We start from the raw sequence: 18,406 nt of genomic DNA, 5'->3' as shown, positions 1-18,406 counted from the left end.
TTGGGATGCATGTATGCATCTCTGTTCTTCTAGTCATTAATTATCCCACCATGCTGACTCTGTTAACTGACTTCAGATGGGTCATGCTACGTATTGCCAGACCTTATTTCTTACCTTGGCTGAAGAAGTGTCACTCCCAGGAATGTGCAAGACCCTGTTACCTGAGTACCAACTTATGGCCTTGTAGGGTGCCCTCAAGTCTATTGCTAAAACTGCTTACCATGGATCTTTAGGAATGTGGGTCTCTGCAACCAGTTCCCTTATCTAGGTATGGGTCATCTCTTGACTTGGGTATGGTCCTAATTTTGAAGCATTGTCTTTTAGCTTCGACATTTTTTAATTCATGCGCAAAGGCAAGACTCAAACAGTGCCCCCCCCCCCTCCACATTTGCACTCTGGCTAAAATGCTGGAGCAAAACAAGGTGGGATACTGTGACTATTTTCTTGGATTTAAACCATTTTCATGAAATATTCTAGCTAACAGCAAGGGAACGAAGAGGACAAGTTTATATATTAAAAAAAAATGTTTCCTCCTTCTGAAATTTTTGAGAAATAACTAGCAGTTCAGGAAAATCTTACCGAGTGGGAAATTTGCACGGTAGCACTTATCAGTTGAATTAAATTGAGTTAATTACAGGAATAATTTAAAATTATCTGTTTGTTTGCATCAGGAAAGTGCTGGATATTTTTTTGAACAATTATTTTTGATTTAATTGCGAATATCCTTAAATGATTACTTCCAGGTTTGCCTACTATTTGATTTCTACTTAGTTGTCCTTTAGAGAAAATTGGCCAACCTATAATGGGGAGGGTTTAGAACAGGTTGGACACTTGGGAAATTGTCGACTGTATTCTGCACTACGTATGTGTTTTTGTTACATGACTGTCAGTTAAATATATTTGTTTAAATTAAGTCAACAGGAAAGTAAATAAATGACAAGTGGTATTCAGCTAGAATTATGAATGCAACTTGTTACATAACATAAGAACATAAGAATTAGGAACAGGAGTAGGCCATCTAGCCCCTCGAGCCTGTTCCGCCATTCAATAAGATCATGGCTGATCTGGTCGTGGACTCAGCTCCACTTACCCGCCCTCTCCCCGTAACCCTTAATTCCCTTATTGCTTAAAAATCTATCTATCTTTGACTTGAAAACATTCAATGAGCCAGCCTCAACTGCTTCCTTGGGCAGAGAATTCCACAGATTCACAACCCTCTGGGAGAAGAAATTCTTTCTCAACTCGGTTTTAAATTGGCTCCTCCGTATTTTGAGGCTGTGCCCCCTAGTTCTAGTCTCCCCCACCAATGGAAACAACCTCTCTGCCTCTATCTTGTCTATCCCTTTCATGATTTTAAATGTTTCTATAAGATCACCCCTCATCCTTCTGAACTCCAAGGAGTAAAGACCCAGTCTACTCAATCTATCATCATAAGGTAACCCCCTCATTTCTCGAATCAGCCTAGTGAATCGTCTCTGTACCCCTTCCAAAGCTAGTATATCCTTCTTTAAGTAAGGTGACCAAAACTGCACACAGTACTCCAGGTGCGGCCTTACCAATACCTTATACAGTTGCAGCAACACCTCCCTGCTTTTGTACTCCATCCCTTTAGCAATGAAGGCCAACATTCCATTTGCCTTCCTGATTACCTGCTGCACCTGCAAACTAACCTTTTGGGATTCTGGCGCGGCGCCTAAATTCTGCCAACGTCCGCCACGCGGCCGATGCCATCGAGTCGCTAAAAACAGCTCTGGGCCCTGACTCCGTTAGGTGCATCGAGGAGGCTCAAGCACGTGGGGAGATCCCGTCCGAACTGACCCCCGTCCGGACGGAATTCCTCATCGGCGCCAAACCCCGGAACCTCCCTCGGGGGCCGGCGCCTCACAACTTGAGCCGCCTCGGGGAAATCCCCTCCGTGCCTTTCAGTTCCGCGCGGAGGGGTTTCCTGTACAGGCTGCTCCTGCACACTCTCAACTTTGCCATCCTCGCCGGCCGTCCGGACACGCCATGGCGTACCATCCTGCCGTCCGGAGGAGGCGGGGGTCCCCGATGGAGGGCACTCTACGCAGGGGTCCTCCCACTATTCATCGGGGACTTGGCCTGGAGGGTGGTGCACGGAGCAGTGCCGTGCAATAAATTTTTAAGCCGGTTCACGGACTCCCAGGCCGCCTGCAATTTCTGCGGTCTGGAGTCGTCCGTGTTCCATGTTTTTATGGAATGCACAAGGTTGCAGCCCCTGTTTTATTATTTGAAGGGGCTGCTCCTGAAATTCTGGCTGCACTTCAGTCCCACTCTCCTGATCTTTGGGCACCCTGTGCGGAGGGGAGCGGGTAGGTCCGAAGGCCTCCTCGTAGGACTGCTCCTGGGCACGGCCAAGGGTGCCATCAGCCGGTCCAGGCAGCGGGCGGTCGAGGGGGTCGTTCAACCTGACTGCCTGCCTCTCTTCCGCTCTTGCATCCGGTCCAGGGTGTCCTTGGAGATGGAGCACGCGGTGTCCACCGGTACGCTCGCGGCCTTCCGCGAGAGGTGGGCACCGGAGGGACTGGAGTGCATCATCACGCCCGGCAACCAAATTTTAATTTGATTTTACGTTTTAAAGTTTAATTTGTTTTAATTGCCGGTGCTTTTAGTGTCCCCCTCCCCTTTTATAGGGGACACTTGGAAAAATGTGATTTTAGCGCCCCAAAAACCCCCCAAAAAAACACAAAAAAAAGGGGGAAAAAAAGGGGCCTTGAAAATGTCTGCTGTGTCACCCAGGCGGGTGGCACGGTTTAATGTTTGTTTTTTTTTCAGGTAAACTCAAAAGAGTTTCATGCACAAAGACCCCCCAGGTCCCTCTGCACCACAGCATGTTGTAATTTCTCCCCATTCAAATAATATTCCCTTTTACTGTTTTTTTTTTTCCCCCCAAGGTGGATGACCTCACACTTTCCGACATTGTATTCCATCTGCCAAACCTTAGCCCATTTGCTTAACCTATCCAAATCTCCTTGCAGCCTCTCTGAGTCCTCTACACAACCCGCTTTCCCACTAATCTTAGTGTCATCTGCAAATTTTGTTGCACTACACTCTGTCCCCTCTTCCAGGTCATCTATGTATATTGTAAACAGTTGTGGGCCCAGTACCGATCCCTGTGGCACACCACTAACCACTGATTTCCAACCGGAAAAGGACCCATTTATCCTGACTCTCTGCTTTCTGTTCGCCAGCCAATTCTCTATCCATGCTAATACATTTCCTCTGACTCCGCGTACCTTTATCTTCTGCAGTAACCTTTTGTGTGGCACCTTATCGAATGCCTTTTGGAAATCTAAATACACCACATCCATCGGTACACCTCTATCCACCATGCTCGTTATATCCTCAAAGAATTCCAGTAAGTTAGTTAAACATGATTTCCCTTTCATGAATCCATGCTGCGTCTGCTTGATTGCACTATTCCTATCTAGATGTCCTGCTATTTCTTCCTTAATGATAGTTTCAAGCATTTTCCCCACTACAGATGTTAAACTAACCGGCCTATAGTTACCTGCCTTTTGCCTGCTCCCTTTTTTAAACAGAGGCGTTACATTAGCTGCTCTCCAATCCGCTGGTACCTCCCCACAGTCCAGAGAATTTTGGTAGATTATAACAAATGTATCTGCTATAACTTCCACCATCTCTTTTAATACCCTGGGATGCATTTCATCAGGACCAGGGGACTTGTCTACCTTCAGTCCCATTAGTCTGTCCAGCACTACCTCCCTAGTGATAGTGATCATCTCAAGGTCCTCCCTTCCCACGTTCCTATGACCAGCAATTTTTGGCATGGTTTTTGTGTCTTCCACTGTGAAGACGGAAGCAAAATAATTGTTTAAGGTCTCAGCCATTTCCACATTTCCCATTATTAAATCCCCCTTTTCATCTTCTAAGGAACCAACATTTACTTTAGTCACTCTTTTCCGTTTTATATATCTGTAAAAGCTTTTACTATCTGTTTTTATGTTTTGCGCAAGTTTACCTTCGTAATCTATCTTCCCTTTATTGCTTTTTTAGTCATTCTTTGCTGGTGCTTAAAATTTTCCCAATCCTCTAATTTCCCACTAACCTTGGCTACCTTATACGCATTGGTCTTTGATTTGATACTTTCCTTTATTTCCTTGGTTATCCACGGCTGGTTATCTCTTCTCTTGCCGCCCTTCTTTTTCACTGGAATATATTTTTGTTGCGCATTATGAAAGAGCTCCTTAAAAGTCCTCCACTGTTCCTCAATTGTGCCACCGTTTAGTCCTTGTTTCCAGTCTACTTTAGCCAACTCTGCCCTCATCCCATTGTAGTCCCCTTTGTTTAAGCATAGTACGCTCGTTTCTGACACAACTTCCTCATCCTCAATCTGTATTACAAATTCAACCATATTGTGATCACTCATTCCGAGAGGATCTTTTACGAGGAGATCGTTTATTTTTCCTGTCTCGTTACACAGGACCAGATCCAAAATGGCTTGCTCCCTTGTAGGCTCTGTTACATACTGTTCTAAGAAACAATCCCGTATGCATTCTATGAATTCCTCCTCCAGGCTACCCCCTGCGATTTGATTTGACCAATCGATATGTAGGTTAAAATCCCCCATAACTACTGCCGTTCCTTTTTCACATGCCTCCATTATTCCCTTGATTATTGCCCGCCCCACCATGAAGTTATTATTTGGGGGCCTATAAACTACGCCGACCAGTGACTTTTTTCCCTTACTATCTCTAATCTCCACCCACAATGATTCAACATTTTGTTCATTGGAGCCAATATCATCCCTCACAACTGCCCTGATATCATCCTTTATTAACAGAGCTACCTCACCTCCTTTCCCTTCTTGCCTATCTTTCTGAATCGTCAGATACCCCTGTATGTTTAATTCCCAGTCTTGGCCACCTTGCAACAATGTTTCTGTAATGGCCACCAAATCATACCCATTTGTAATGATTTGTGCCGTCAACTCATTTACTTTATTTCTAATGCTGCGTGCATTTAGGTAGAGTGTTTCCATCCTAGTTTTTAAACCATGATTTTTAGTTTTTACCCCTCCTGCAGCCCTTTTATATTCAGTGGCCCTTTTTGTTTCTTGCCTTTGGTTTCTCTGCCCTCCACTTTTACTCATCTCTTTTCTGTCTTTTGTTTTTGTCTCCTTTTTGTTTCCCTCTGTCTCCCTGTATTGGTTCCCATCCCCCTGCCATATTAGTTTAACTCCTCACCAACAGCACTAGCAAACACTCCCCCTCGGACATTGGTTCCATTCCTGCCCAAGTGCAGACTGTCCGGTTTGTACTGGTCCCACCTCCCCCAGAACCTGTTCCAATGCCCCACGAATTTGAATCCCTCCCTGCTGCACCACTGCTCAAGCCATGTATTCATCTGTGCTATCCTGCGATTCCTACTCTGACTAGCACGTGGCACCGGTAGCAATCCCGAGATTACTACTTTTGAGGTCCTACTTTTTAATTTAACTCCTAGCTCCTTAAATTCGTCTCGTAGGACCTTATCCTTTTTTTTTACCTATGTCGTTGGTACCAATGTGCACCACGACAACTGGCTGTTCTCCTCCCTTTTCAGAATGTCCTGCACTCGCTCGGAGACATCCTTGACCCTTGCACCAGGAGGGCAACATACCATCCTGGAATCTCGATTGCGGCTGCAGAAACGCCTATCTATTCCCCTTATGATTGAATCCCTATCACTATCGCTCTCCCACTCTTTTTTTTTTTATGCCCTCCTGTACAACAGAGCCAGCCACGGTGCCATGAACTTGGCTGCTGTTGCTCTCCCCTAATGAGTCATCTCCCTCAACAGCACTCAAAACAATGTATTGTATTGTTGACACCTCCTTCCTGTCCCTTGTTAGCCCCCACCCCAAAATGTGACTTCTTTCAGTTATCCAAATTGTTTGGAAGTTTTAGGGAAAAGTGGAAGTGGGTGGTGAGTGTGACTTGGATTGTTCCTTCTCGTGCAGCTACAGGTTGCCTCTCAATGGATGCTTCATTTGCCAACTCACCAAGAAGTCTATAGGCTCAGCTGCCCTGCTTTAAGTAGAAGATACTATGGGCCCAAGTTTCCACATGATTTGCGCCTGATTTTTAGGAGCGACTGGTGGAGAACGGACTATCTTAGAAATCGCAATTCTCCACTTTTTTTTTCTGCAGTTCTAGTCAGTTCGAACAGTTCCACTTTGGAACAGAATTTTTTCTTCAAAAGGGAGCGTGTCCAGCCACTGACGCCTGATTTCAAAGTTTCCACAGTGACAACTTACTCCAAACTAACTTAGAATGGAGCAAGTGAAGATTTTTGTAGAACTGAAAAAACCTGTTCTACACATTAAAAAATCAGGCGCAGGTTACAAATTAGGCTTAGGGAACGAGGGGGGGAAGGGTGGGGGGGAAGGGAAGTCATTAAATTCTACAATAAATCCTTAGTCATACTTATACAAATATTATATAAAAAAATCCAACCTGAATAAAAATTTATAAGCAAAGAAAAGATTAAATAAACCATGTTCCTACCTGTGTGAAAGTTCTTCAGGCTGGCCTTTAGGAAGCGGTTTGCCGTCGGGACCGAAGGCTGAATGGGCCGGGCCCGAGATTTCGGGCAGGGCCCGTCCCCAGCAGCAGAGGTAGGTGGCATTGGGTCGGGTCGGGGAGAGAGGTTCGGTTCGGGTCGGCGGGGGAGAGGGAGGGAGGGAGGTAGGTCAGGTCGGGGAGGAGGGGGCGGGGAGGTTGGGGAGGGGGAGGTCAGGTCGGATCCAGTCCGGGGGCGGGAGTAGAGTCGGATCGAGTCGGGCGGGAGCGGCAGTGGCAGACGCAGACGGGTCGGGTCGAGTCGGGTCCGGTCCGGGGGGGGGGGCGGGGGGGAGCTGGAACGGCAGTCGGGTCCGGGGGGGGGGGGGGGGGGCGGTGAGCAGGAGATGGAGTCAGCAGGAAGCAGGAGCTGGCCGTGGGAGGAGCCTTATTCACGCAGCCCCAGTGAGGCCATTCGGCCAGGGCTAGGGGCTGCGTGCTTCGGGCCCCTCCCACACAGTTTCGGGCGCTTGGAGCTACTGCACTTGCGTGCCCACTGTAGCGCATGTGCAGAGGTCCCGGCACTGTTTTCAGCGCAGGGACCTGGCTCCGCCCCCCTACAGCTCCTGCTGCGCCACGCCGAGGGCCAGAGGACCTGCAGGGTGGTGGAGAATACGGAGGTTTTTTTTAGGCGCACTTTGTGGCGCGAAAAACGGGCGCCCAGCTCGGAGGGGCGCCCGTTTTTTATCGTGTGGAAACTTGGGCCCTATTGATGGAGGGCTTATAGTGGGAGAGCAGGAACATTTTGGCTAAGTATAGTCCCCACTATGCCTGGCCAGAATGGAGCTGATTGTGTAATTTCCCTGCCAATCATGCCTGGAGGTCACACTGCTGTAAGTGACTGGGATTGAATTTTATGCATGTAATTTGTATGTAGCTATCCTCCACTCACTCCATTTTGCTGGAGAAATAATCAATTTTTATTAGGTAACTATCCTTCCCTTACTGCATTTTACTGGAGAAATCACTGCTTTTATCGGGAAAAGTTGCTATAGTTTTGGTCATGTTCATGTACTTGCTGTACTTCATAGAGACTTTAAAAAAAAATAGACTCTGGACTGTTTGCAGCTATACAAAACTCTGGTTAGATTGCACCTGGAGTACTGTGAACAGTTCTGGGCACCACAACGTAGGAAGGATATATTGGCCTTGGAGGGACTGCAGCATAGGTTTACCAGAATGGTACCCTAATTATGAGGAGAGATTACACAAATTAGGGTTGCATTCCCTAGAATTTAGAAGGTTATGGGATGATCTGATTGAAGTTTTCAAGATATTAAGGGGAATGGATAGGGTAAATGGAAATAAAATATTTCCGCTGGTGAGGATTCTAGGACTGGGGCATAATCTAAAAATTAAAGCCAGAACTTCCAGGAGTGAAATAAAGATGGTAGAAGTTTGTGATTCTCTTCTGCCAACGGCAATTGATGCTAGATCAATTCATTTTAAATCTGAGATTGATAGCTTTTTGTTAACCAAAGGTATTGAGGGATATGGGCCAAAGGCGGGTATATGGAGTTAGGTCGCAGATCAGCCCTGATCTCATTGATTGGTGGAACAGGCTTGAGGGGCTCAATGGCCTACTCCTGTTCCTGTGTTCCTAATGCATTGTTTAAATAGACTTTGTTTGCTGTAAAATAGACTGGTTGCTGTGAGTCCTGCTGTAAGTGCTGCCCCGCCTTCAACTCATTGGATTCCTGGATTTCCTGTTAAAATCCAGGAGAATGCTTTTATAAAATTGGCTCCCATCATTACATTTTTATTTACTAGTGCAATTTATGTATCGACTGGAAAAATGTAGGCTCAGTAGGCTGTGTTGTATCATGGGTATAAGCATTCCGTATAATGTACATTAATGTTGTAGCTGCTTACTGAAATTAGTTGTAGAACCAAATGGAATGCCAAGTTCAATTATAAAAATACTTAATGCAATCAAATATTTTAGTTATACATTTATTTAAGGCTTAAAGTTTTATTTGCAGTAATTTGTCTCATCTTTTTACTCCACAGCTTGTCCCTAACATTCCCAAATTAATGGCGTCACTGTCTAAAGAGGAATCTAACTCTGGTACAAACTGTCTTCAACAACTGTCTGAATTAGTGCACTGCATGATTTTTCGATTTTCAGGCTTCCCTGACCTCTATAAGCCTGTCATAGAGGCACTAAAGGTAAATGATAGACAATAATTTGATCAGTTCACTCCCTTCCTTCAATTGTATTTTAATGTTGGTCAACCCTAGTGTTTAATATGTATATACAACAAAATAAAGTGGATAATTCAAGCACATTAAGTAAAAAAACATCATGCAATCAAATATTTTAGTTGTGTATTTTGTTAAGACTTAGTTTTTTTGCAGTAATTAATATGCCTGTGGGCATACTATTCTTAGAATGCATCATTTCTATCTGTACCTTGATGATTGGTTCATCAGAGCTCTGAGCCTGAGACCTACCATCACTATTCGCTATAGTCCAAAAACTGGGATTCCTAATCGATTACGAGAAGTTCCAACTGCAGCCGATACCAGCAGGAGATACAAGCTTACAGTACTTGGAGATCTGATTTCCCCTTTATGGGAAGGGGGAGAATTAGTTGATGTCGGCAAAATTTCAGGTTTGATGGCAGAAGTCAATACTGTCCTCGGTACCTGACTTTTAATAAAAACACAAAATTCTGTAAATACTCAGCAGGTCAGATAGCATCTGTGGAGAGGGAAACAAAGTTGACGTTTCAGGTTGATGACCTTTCATCATACTTTTAATGCATCACTTAATTTCTGCTGTTCCATTGGTGGCCCCTTTCCCAAAAAGTACATATTGATTGGGCCTTGGAACTAGATTATCCATAATGGTCACAAAGACAGTACACTACAGGGTAACAGCCTCACCCACTGTTGACAGTGATAAGAGGTGAGTCCCTCACTGGATGCGGTACCTATGTGCAAAAGGGCTGACTTCAGGGTAAACCAACAGTACAGTAGTCCGCCTGGCACATCAATCAATCAATTAGAAATAAAGTCAGTAAGGCTTGTTGGGAAAAAACTTCCAGACTAAGTTCAGGGGAAAGCCACTATGATGCTAATACAGTGGTGTGCATTTTCTGTCACTTTTTTTTTTGCATGTGCTGTCTTTCTATTCTCTTGTGTGCTTTCTATCCCTTTTGCACTCTTACCTTTCACATACATGCTCTCCTTTTCTCTCCTTTCTCTTTCTCCCCCCCCACCCCCACCCCCCAGGCCCCCAACTCCTGGTATACATTCTTGACTCCTATCCAACACTGCAAATCACTTATTTGACCTAATTGGACTCTCTATGCAAATTATTTAAAGCTATTGAGAATGGGGGGGGGGGGTGGGGGGGGAAATCGCAGCATTCATCCAATTTTACTCCTGTCAAATATTATCTTGTGTTGCTGCACTAGAAGCAGCTAAACAATAAGTTGTTTAAGCAAAAAATATCAGTTCTCCTTTTTATCAATTCAGTTTAAACAAAGAGGTTCGACCCTTGTCTCAGTATCTGGAGTAAACTAATAAGGTTGTTTTTGATACTGGTGTCAGAGATTTACTTTGTCCCATTACTAGATAGGTGCTGATAACCTGTAGTTGCAGTGAAAGGTTCTGTACAAAAAAAAATGGCTTGGGTAAAATTGTGATACAATCTTGTGTGGCTTTATTAATGTTATCAGATAAAAATGTATGCCTCTGTTAGGACCTTCCAATTCCAAATGACGAGAAAATAAAGCATCTGCTCAATCAGAATGCCTGGACATCACAGAAAAATCCATTGGCATCTTTGTATCCAAGACTTGCTACAAAATCAGATACAGGAAGGATAGGACTGGCCAACCTAGGCAATACCTGCTACATGAACAGCGTCATTCAGGCCCTTTTCATGGCTTCTGAGTAGGTATCTGAAGCACTTACAATGTTGGTATTATCTAACTGAATGTTGCTTCTGTTGATGACCATTCATTTTGTACTGCTATATGACTTTCACATAGGATTTGTATATGAAATTTGGATGTTGGACCAGATATGTTTTTTAAAAAATTTAAATCCCTGATCCCCCTAGATTTCTCATAGAAGTCACCCCTTGCCTTGCAACAACCTTCAATTTGAAAGGTGAAATGATCTGGGCTGTAACCTGCACTTCATTGCTGCCAATGGCAGTTTTCAAATGCTTAACGGGATATATGTTTTCAATGAAAAGAAAGAAAGACATACATTTATATAGCGTCTTTCACAACCACTAGACGACTCAAACCGCTTTAGAGAGAATGAAGTACTTTTTTGGAGCGTAGTCACTGTTGTAAAATGTGGGAAATGCGGCAGCCAATTTGCGCACAGTAACTCCCACAAACAGCAATATGATAATGAGCAGATAAACTGTTTTTGTTATGTTGATTTGAGGGATAAATAGTGTCCAAGACACCAGGGATAACTCCCCTGCTCTTCTTTTGAAATAGTGCCATGGGATTTTTTGCGTCCACCTGAGAGCAGACGGGACCTCGGTTTAACATCTTATCTGAAAGACGGCACCTCCAACAGTGCAGCACACTCTCAGCACTGCACTGGAGTGTCAGCCTAAATTTGTGTGCTCAAGACCCTGGAGTGGGATTTGAACCCACAACCTTCTAACTCAGAGGCGAGAGTGATACCCACTGAGCCACAGCTGACACTCTGAAGTAAATCATGTTCTTGTTCCTTTTCCACCATAGTAAGGTACTCTATCAAATAAAGATCCGGAAGCTTGCTGCCAAGCGGTGGTAAGTGAGCTTAAGTTACAGGCAGCCCTGGGACTTGAACCTCTGTTCGTCTGGATTGAATACACCTGCTTCGCTCTCTGTGCCCTTTGAAACATTGTAGCCATGACATTTTAATTCTCACTTTTGGCAAAATATCAAAATTGTGGAAGATTTGCTTAAGTAATGGTGCCATCTGTCTCGAAAGCAATAAATTAGACATTCATCTGATAGTTTGAGATTAATTTTCAGAATAAATAAACTTTACGGGGGGAAAAAAGTAACATTTATCAGAGATGATTTTAGAGGAACTTAATTTTAAATGTATCCATACTATGGCTCAAGTTTCGGCTTTCCCTCAGAGCGGCACACCTCCGAGAGACACGCCTATTTCGTAGAACAAAAAGTGCGCCTATTGCCTACCTCTGTATTCTGCGATATTTTTCGGGCCAGTTCCAGGTCGGCGCACGCAGCAGGAGCTGCTGGGGGCAAGGCCAAGGCATCGCGTCGAAGAACTTGGTCAAGTAGTTAGCACAGTAGGAGACAAACATTGGCACCTGGCCATTTTTAAAGGTAGATGAAGAACAGTGCTGTTTGCTTTTGTGGAGCTGCGGAAAGGCTTGAGCGTTTTATTTTTCTGCCTGAAGGAGTGCTTTTAGCAGCACTGTGGAAGAAATCACCTGCTGAAATCAGTGAGTGCTGTTTGTTGCTGTCAAACTTCCAGAACAAGTGCTGCATAGGTGCATGCAAAATAAGGACTGTGTGTTTTGAAAAATCAGAGTGTCATTTCAATACAGCAATGAAACAATGTCCACCAAGAACAAAGAATTTCTTGCATAAGGAAGTGGAGACATTAGTTAATGTAATTGAGCAGAGATGGCAGGAGCTGGATACCAGCAACAGAGGTTGCACAAAAGTGCCACCCAAAGAAATGATGAAACACTGGAACCAAGTTGCAGAAGATTACTGCGCAATGGTGCACACCAGGAGATCTGGAGGCCAGTGTAAAAAGAAATGGCACGACCGTGGTCAAGTAGTTAGTGTAAGTAATATTTTCATTTTTCAATGGAATCGTAATTGGAAATGTGACCATCTGTATATGTCCCACCCTGCAGAAAAACACACTCTGTAAAAAGTTATATTTTAATCTTTGCAGAAGAAATTGGCCCACAACAAAAGGGAAAGAACTCGAACAGGAGGAGGCGTGCCAAATCTGCATCCCACTGACACCCTTGGAACAGAGGGTCGCTGCTTTGATGAGTTGTACATGGAGAAAAGCAATCAGTGCAGCACAAGCTGGGCCTACACGTGAGGGAGGGGCTAAGTCCTGAAAATGCATCATGGCCCTTCAAATCAATCTGCTGGCCTGCTATGTGTGAGAGTACTCATGCCACCCATCCTGCCCCCTCCTGTGCTGCTAAACATTTGAATGTTCTGATATATTTTGCAGAAGATGATGCCGATCCAGAAGAAGAACCAGATGCAGATAATCCAGACCAAGGGTGATTGCAGACGTGGACTGCAGGGGAGACCTTTAGAACTTAATATTTATGAGCCCACATCAACGGACATCAGTGTTTCAGACTCTTGCATAGGCTCTGGTTCCACCTTCCATGGTTTCACAGATTCCGATGTTGCGGGTTCCAGTGGTGCTGCTGGTGTAATGCAGCAGTTTACACCCACTGCCCCACCGTCCCAGCCCGTGGCTCCCACTGGAGTGGTGCCATTTGGAACACCCAGGGTCCCACCGTCCCAGCCTGCGCCTCCCGCTGGAGTGGTGCTGCGAGGCAGACCTAGGCAGAGGAGGAAACACGCTCTCCTGAGATGCAGTGTGCAACAGATGTGGCTCAGGTTGTGGCATTGGGTGTGGAGAGCAATGACCATACCCGATCACTCATGGGCAGCGTCAGTGCAGTGCAGTGGGTGAAGAGGTAACGGTACTGACGGGAGAAATGAGGGAGGGAATGTCCAAGGGAGTGCAAGTGAACGGCATAGGCCCTCATGGAGGTAGCTGCTGCAATAAGGGCACACAGCCCGACCAATCAAATGACACCCCCATGAAGAAGTGAACATTCACCGAGATGTGGATGAGAGATGGTTGCAGCCTTTCTTTGATGCTTTTGTTCTTGTTCTTGATGTAGCTGTAGTAACTTTTTTCAAATTGAAATTGTTTTGTAAGTTTTGTAACTTTACAACTTAAAAGTGATAAAGTTTTTAAGTGATCTTAGAGTCATATTAAAAATTAAAGTTTGATACAACAAATATTTTATTACACTAACGTGAACTTTTCAATAAAATATTTTTTCATTAAAACTGAATCGTGTTCCATTAACACAACACAACATAGGAACAACTCCAAAAAATAAACATGTCCATGTGCAACAGTTGTCGCAGAGCCCTCAGGCATCAGTAATTGAAGCGTTCACGGATGAGATGCTGGTGCAGGGCTCGAGCAATCGTTAAAGGAGTACGATGGACCGCCCTCCTCCGACCTCGTGCTCCGGCATCAGGCACTTGCATGCTTTCCTGATCGTCATCATCCTCATTCTGCTCTTCCAAATTACTATCATCAGGCACTCTCCCCTCATATGGGTCTTCTGGTTCCACTACCCGCTCCTGCTGCCTCATGATGGCTATGTTATGCAGCATGCAGCACACAACAGTGAACTGACCGACACTAGGTGAGTATTGCAAGTGGCCTCCGGAATGGTCCAGGCATCGGAAACGCTGTTTCAAGATGCCAATGGTCCTCTCTATGATGTTGCGCGTCGCAATGTGCGACATGTTGTACTGATGTTGCGCGTAGGGGCGTCATGAGCCAGGTGGCGAGGCCGTACACTTTGTCTCCCAGTAGCCAGCTCTGCCCTTCTGGCTGCTGCTGAAACATGTCAGATATAACGCTGTCGCGTAGGATGAACGCATCATGGGTGCTGCCAGGGTATCTCGCATCGACTGACTTGATGTGCTGCTTGTCGTCACACACGAGCTGCACATTAATGGAGTGGAAACTGTTATATTTGTATACTTGTATTTACTCTGTACAGCCACCAGAGGGCTTATCCCCTGGAGTCCCAAGGGATCCCATAATCCCTTGGGAGCACAGGTATTTAAGGAGGCTGCACAGGTATTTAAGGAGGCTTCACAGGTTGGAGAGGCACTCTGGAGACCTGCAATAAAATACTTTACTTTGAGCTTCTCAGTGTTCAGTCTGACTCCATCTCCATACACAACAGAAACCTTTTCTATTCCTGTACTGCTCGGCATCCTCCACAGGTGCTTGCAAGGCGATGTGGGTACAATCAATGCAGCCCTGTACCTTTGGGAAGCCAGCAATCCTGGAGAAACCCACAGCCCTGTCATGCATTGCTTGGCCGGTCATTGGGAGCTTGATGAAGTCATTCCTCCGTGCATACAGTGCAGCTGTGACCTGGTAAACGCAGCCATGTATTACACGTTGAGAGATGGCGCACACATCTCCAGTTGTAACTTGAAATGATCCCGAGGCATAAAAGGAAAGTGCAGCTGGAACCTTCACTTCAACAGACAAGGCAGTCGGTGTTCTGCTTCTCTGCTGTAATCTGCTCTCAGCATATCACAGATCTCAACGACAACTTCTCTGTGGAAACGCAGCCTTTTGACACAATCAGCCTTGCTCATGTCCAGGTACGAACGCTTGGCTCGATATTGCCGACGTGGGTAAGGCCTCCTGTCCATCAGCCTACGGGCTATGACGTTCCTGGTGCGGTGAGCTCGAATCAATTCTCTTCTCTGCAGCGAATTGATGGAGAACCATTGCATAATCTGTGGTGTTGATAATGCAGCACCCATACTTAAAGTACAAATTAAACTTTTAAACTTGCTGGCTGGCTCTCCCTCCCGGTGCTTTGCACACCTCCCCTATCCCCTGGCTGAACTGCCGAATTTGTCTTTGCAGCTCGGAGCCTGGTGCTGCCGGGCTGTTCTGACCTCGCTCTCTCCTCATGCCCCTATCCCCTGGCCGAACGGTCGAACTCGTCTCCGCAGCTCGGAGCCAACCGCTGCTGCTGGGCTGTACTGCCGTCACTCTCTCCTCAAGCCCCTATCCCCTGGCCGAACTCGTAAACAGCTCGGTGCCTGCTGCTGCTGCTTCAGACAGGTAGGAAAATTTAATTTATTTTTTGTTTCATTTATTTATCTTTTATTATTCATGATGGCTCTTTATTTGTAGAAGTGAAGTGTTAACATAGAAACATAGAAAATAGGTGCAGGAGTAGGCCATTCAGCCCTTCTAGCCTGCACTGCCATTCAATGAGTTCATGGCTGAACATGCAACTTCAGTACCCCCTTCCTGCTTTCTCGCCATACCCCTTGATCCCCCGAGTAGTAAGGACTTCATCTCACTCCCTTTTGAATATATTTAGTGAATTGGCCTCAACTACTTTCTGTGGTAGAGAATTCCACAGGTTCACCACTCTCTGGATGAAGAAGTTTCTCCTCATCTCGGTCCTAAATGGCTTACCCCTTATCCTTAGACTGTGACCCCTGGTTCTGGACTTCCCCAACATTGGGAACATTCTTCCTGCATCTAACCTGTCTAAACCCGTCAGAATTTTAAACGTTTCTATGAGGTCCCCTCTCATTCTTCTGAACTCCAGTGAATACAAGCCCAGTTGATCCAGTCTTTCTTGATAGGTCAGTCCCACCATCCCGGGAATCAGTCTGGTGAATCTTCGCTGCACTCCCTCAATAGCAAGAATGTCCTTCCTTAATTTAGGAGACCAAAACTGTACACAATACTCCAGGTGTGGCCTCACCAAGGCCCTGTACAACTGTAGCAACACCTCCCTGCCCCTGTACTCAAATCCTCTCGCTATGAAGGCCAACATGCCATTTGCTTTCTTAACCGCCTGCTGTACCTGCATGCCAATCTTCAATGACTGATGTACCATGACACCCAGGTCTCGTTGCACCTCCCCTTTTCCTAATCTGTCACCATTCAGATAATAATCTGTCTCTGTTTTTACCACCAAAGTAGATAACCTCACATTTATCCACATTATACTTCATCTGCCATGCATTTGCCCACTCACCTAACCTATCCAAGTCACTCTGCAGCCTCATAGCATCCTCCTCGCAGCTCACACTGCCACCCAACTTAGTGTCATCCGCAAATTTGGAGATACTACATTTAATCCCCTCGTCTAAATCATTAATGTACAGTGTAAACAGCTGGGGCCCCAGCACAGAACCTTGCGGTACCCCACTAGTCATTGCCTGCCATTCTGAAAAGTACCCATTTACTCCTACTCTTTGCTTCCTGTCTGACAACCAGTTCTCAATCTACGTCAGCACACTACCCCCAATCCCATGTGCTTTAACTTTGCACATTAATCTCTTGTGTGGGACCTTGTCGAAAGCCTTCTGAAAGTCCAAATATACCACATCAACTGGTTCTCCCTTGTCCACTTTACTGGAAACATCCTCAAAAAATTCCAGAAGATTTGTCAAGCATGATTTCCCTTTCACAAATCCATGCTGACTTGGACCTATCATGCCACCTTTTTCCAAATGCGCTGCTATGACATCCTTAATAATTGATTCCATCATTTTACCCACTACTGAGGTCAGGCTGACCGGTCTATAATTCCCTGTTTTCTCTCTCCTTCCTTTTTTAAAAAGTGGGGTTACATTGGCTACCCTCCACTCGATAGGAACTGATCCAGAGTCAATGGAATGTTGGAAAATGACTGTCAATGCATCCGCTATTTCCAAGGCCACCTCCTTAAGTACTCTGGGATGCAGTCCATCAGGCCCTGGGGATTTATTGGCCTTCAATCCCATCAATTTCCCCAACACAATTTCCCGACTAATAAGGATTTCCCTCCGTTCCTCCTCCTTACTAGACCCTCTGACCCCTTTTATATCCGGAAGGTTGTTTGTGTCCTCCTTAGGGAATACCGAACCAAAGTACTTGTTCAATTGGTCTGCCATTTCTTTGTTCCCCGTTATGACTTCCCCTGATTCTGACTGCAGGGGACCTACGTTTGTCTTTACTAACCTTTTTCTCTTTACATATCTATAGAAACTTTTGCAATCCGCCTTAATGTTCCCTGCAAGCTTCTTCTCGTACTCCATTTTCCCTGCCCTAATCAAACCCTTTGTCCTCCTCTGCTGAGTTCTAAATTTCTCCCAGTCCCTGGGTTCGCTGCTATTTCTGGCCAATTTGTATGCCACTTCCTTGGCTTTAATACTATCCCTGATTTCCCTTGATAGCCACGGTTGAGCCACCTTCCATTTTTTATTTTTACGCCAGACAGGAATGTACAATTGTTGTAATTCATCCATGCGGTCTCTAAATGTCTGCCATTGCCCATCCACAGTCAACCCCTTAAGTATCATTCGCCAATCTATCCTAGCCAATTCACGCCTCATACCTTCAAAGTTACCCCCCTTTAAGTTCTGGACCATGGTCTCTGAATTAACTGTTTCATTCTCCATCCTAATGTAGAATTCCACCATATTATGGTCACTCTTCTGCAAGGGGCCTCGCACAATGAGATTGCTAATTAATCCTCTCTCATTACACAACACCCAGTCTAAGATGGCCTCCCCCCTAGTTGGTTCCTCGACATATTGGTCTAGAAAACCATCCCTTATGCACTCCAGGAAATCCTCCTCCACCGTATAGCTTCCAGTTTGGTTAGCCCAATCTATGTGCATATTTAAGTCACCCATTATAACTGCTGCACCTTTATTGCATGCACCCCTAATTTCTTGTTTGATGCCCTCCCCAACATCACTACTACTGTTTGGAGGTCTGTACACAACTCCCACTAATGTTTTTTGCCCTTTGGTGTTCTGCAGCTCTACCCATATAGATTCCACATCATCCAAGCTAATGTCTTTCCTAACTATTGCATTAATCTCCTCTTTAACCAGCAATGCTACCCCACCTCCTTTTCCTTTTATTCTATCCTTCCTGAATGTTGAATACCCCTGGATGTTGAGTTCCCAGCCCTGATCATCCTGGAGCCACGTCTCCGTAATCCCAATCACATCATATTTGTTAACATCTATTTGCACAGTTAATTCATCCACCTTATT

At 45.2% G+C, this 18,406-nt stretch overlaps 1 protein-coding gene across 1 annotated transcript in view; it reads left to right on the top strand.

Moving 5' to 3' along the window:
- LOC139274619 (ubiquitin carboxyl-terminal hydrolase 35-like) overlaps nucleotides 1-18,406 on the top strand; it is a 95,536-nt gene that overhangs the window by 12,009 nt on the left and 65,121 nt on the right. Inside the window, exons 5-6 of the mRNA XM_070891297.1 lie at nucleotides 8,592-8,750; nucleotides 10,291-10,484. Of these exons, the coding sequence (XP_070747398.1) occupies nucleotides 8,592-8,750; nucleotides 10,291-10,484 (353 nt within the window). The remainder of the gene's footprint in view (nucleotides 1-8,591; nucleotides 8,751-10,290; nucleotides 10,485-18,406) is intronic.

This window comes from Pristiophorus japonicus, chromosome 10 (assembly GCF_044704955.1).
Source record: "Pristiophorus japonicus isolate sPriJap1 chromosome 10, sPriJap1.hap1, whole genome shotgun sequence".
Lineage (NCBI taxonomy): Eukaryota > Metazoa > Chordata > Chondrichthyes > Pristiophoridae > Pristiophorus > Pristiophorus japonicus.
The sequence above is the reverse complement of the archived record's forward strand: the minus strand, read 5'-3'. Positions and strand labels throughout refer to the sequence as shown.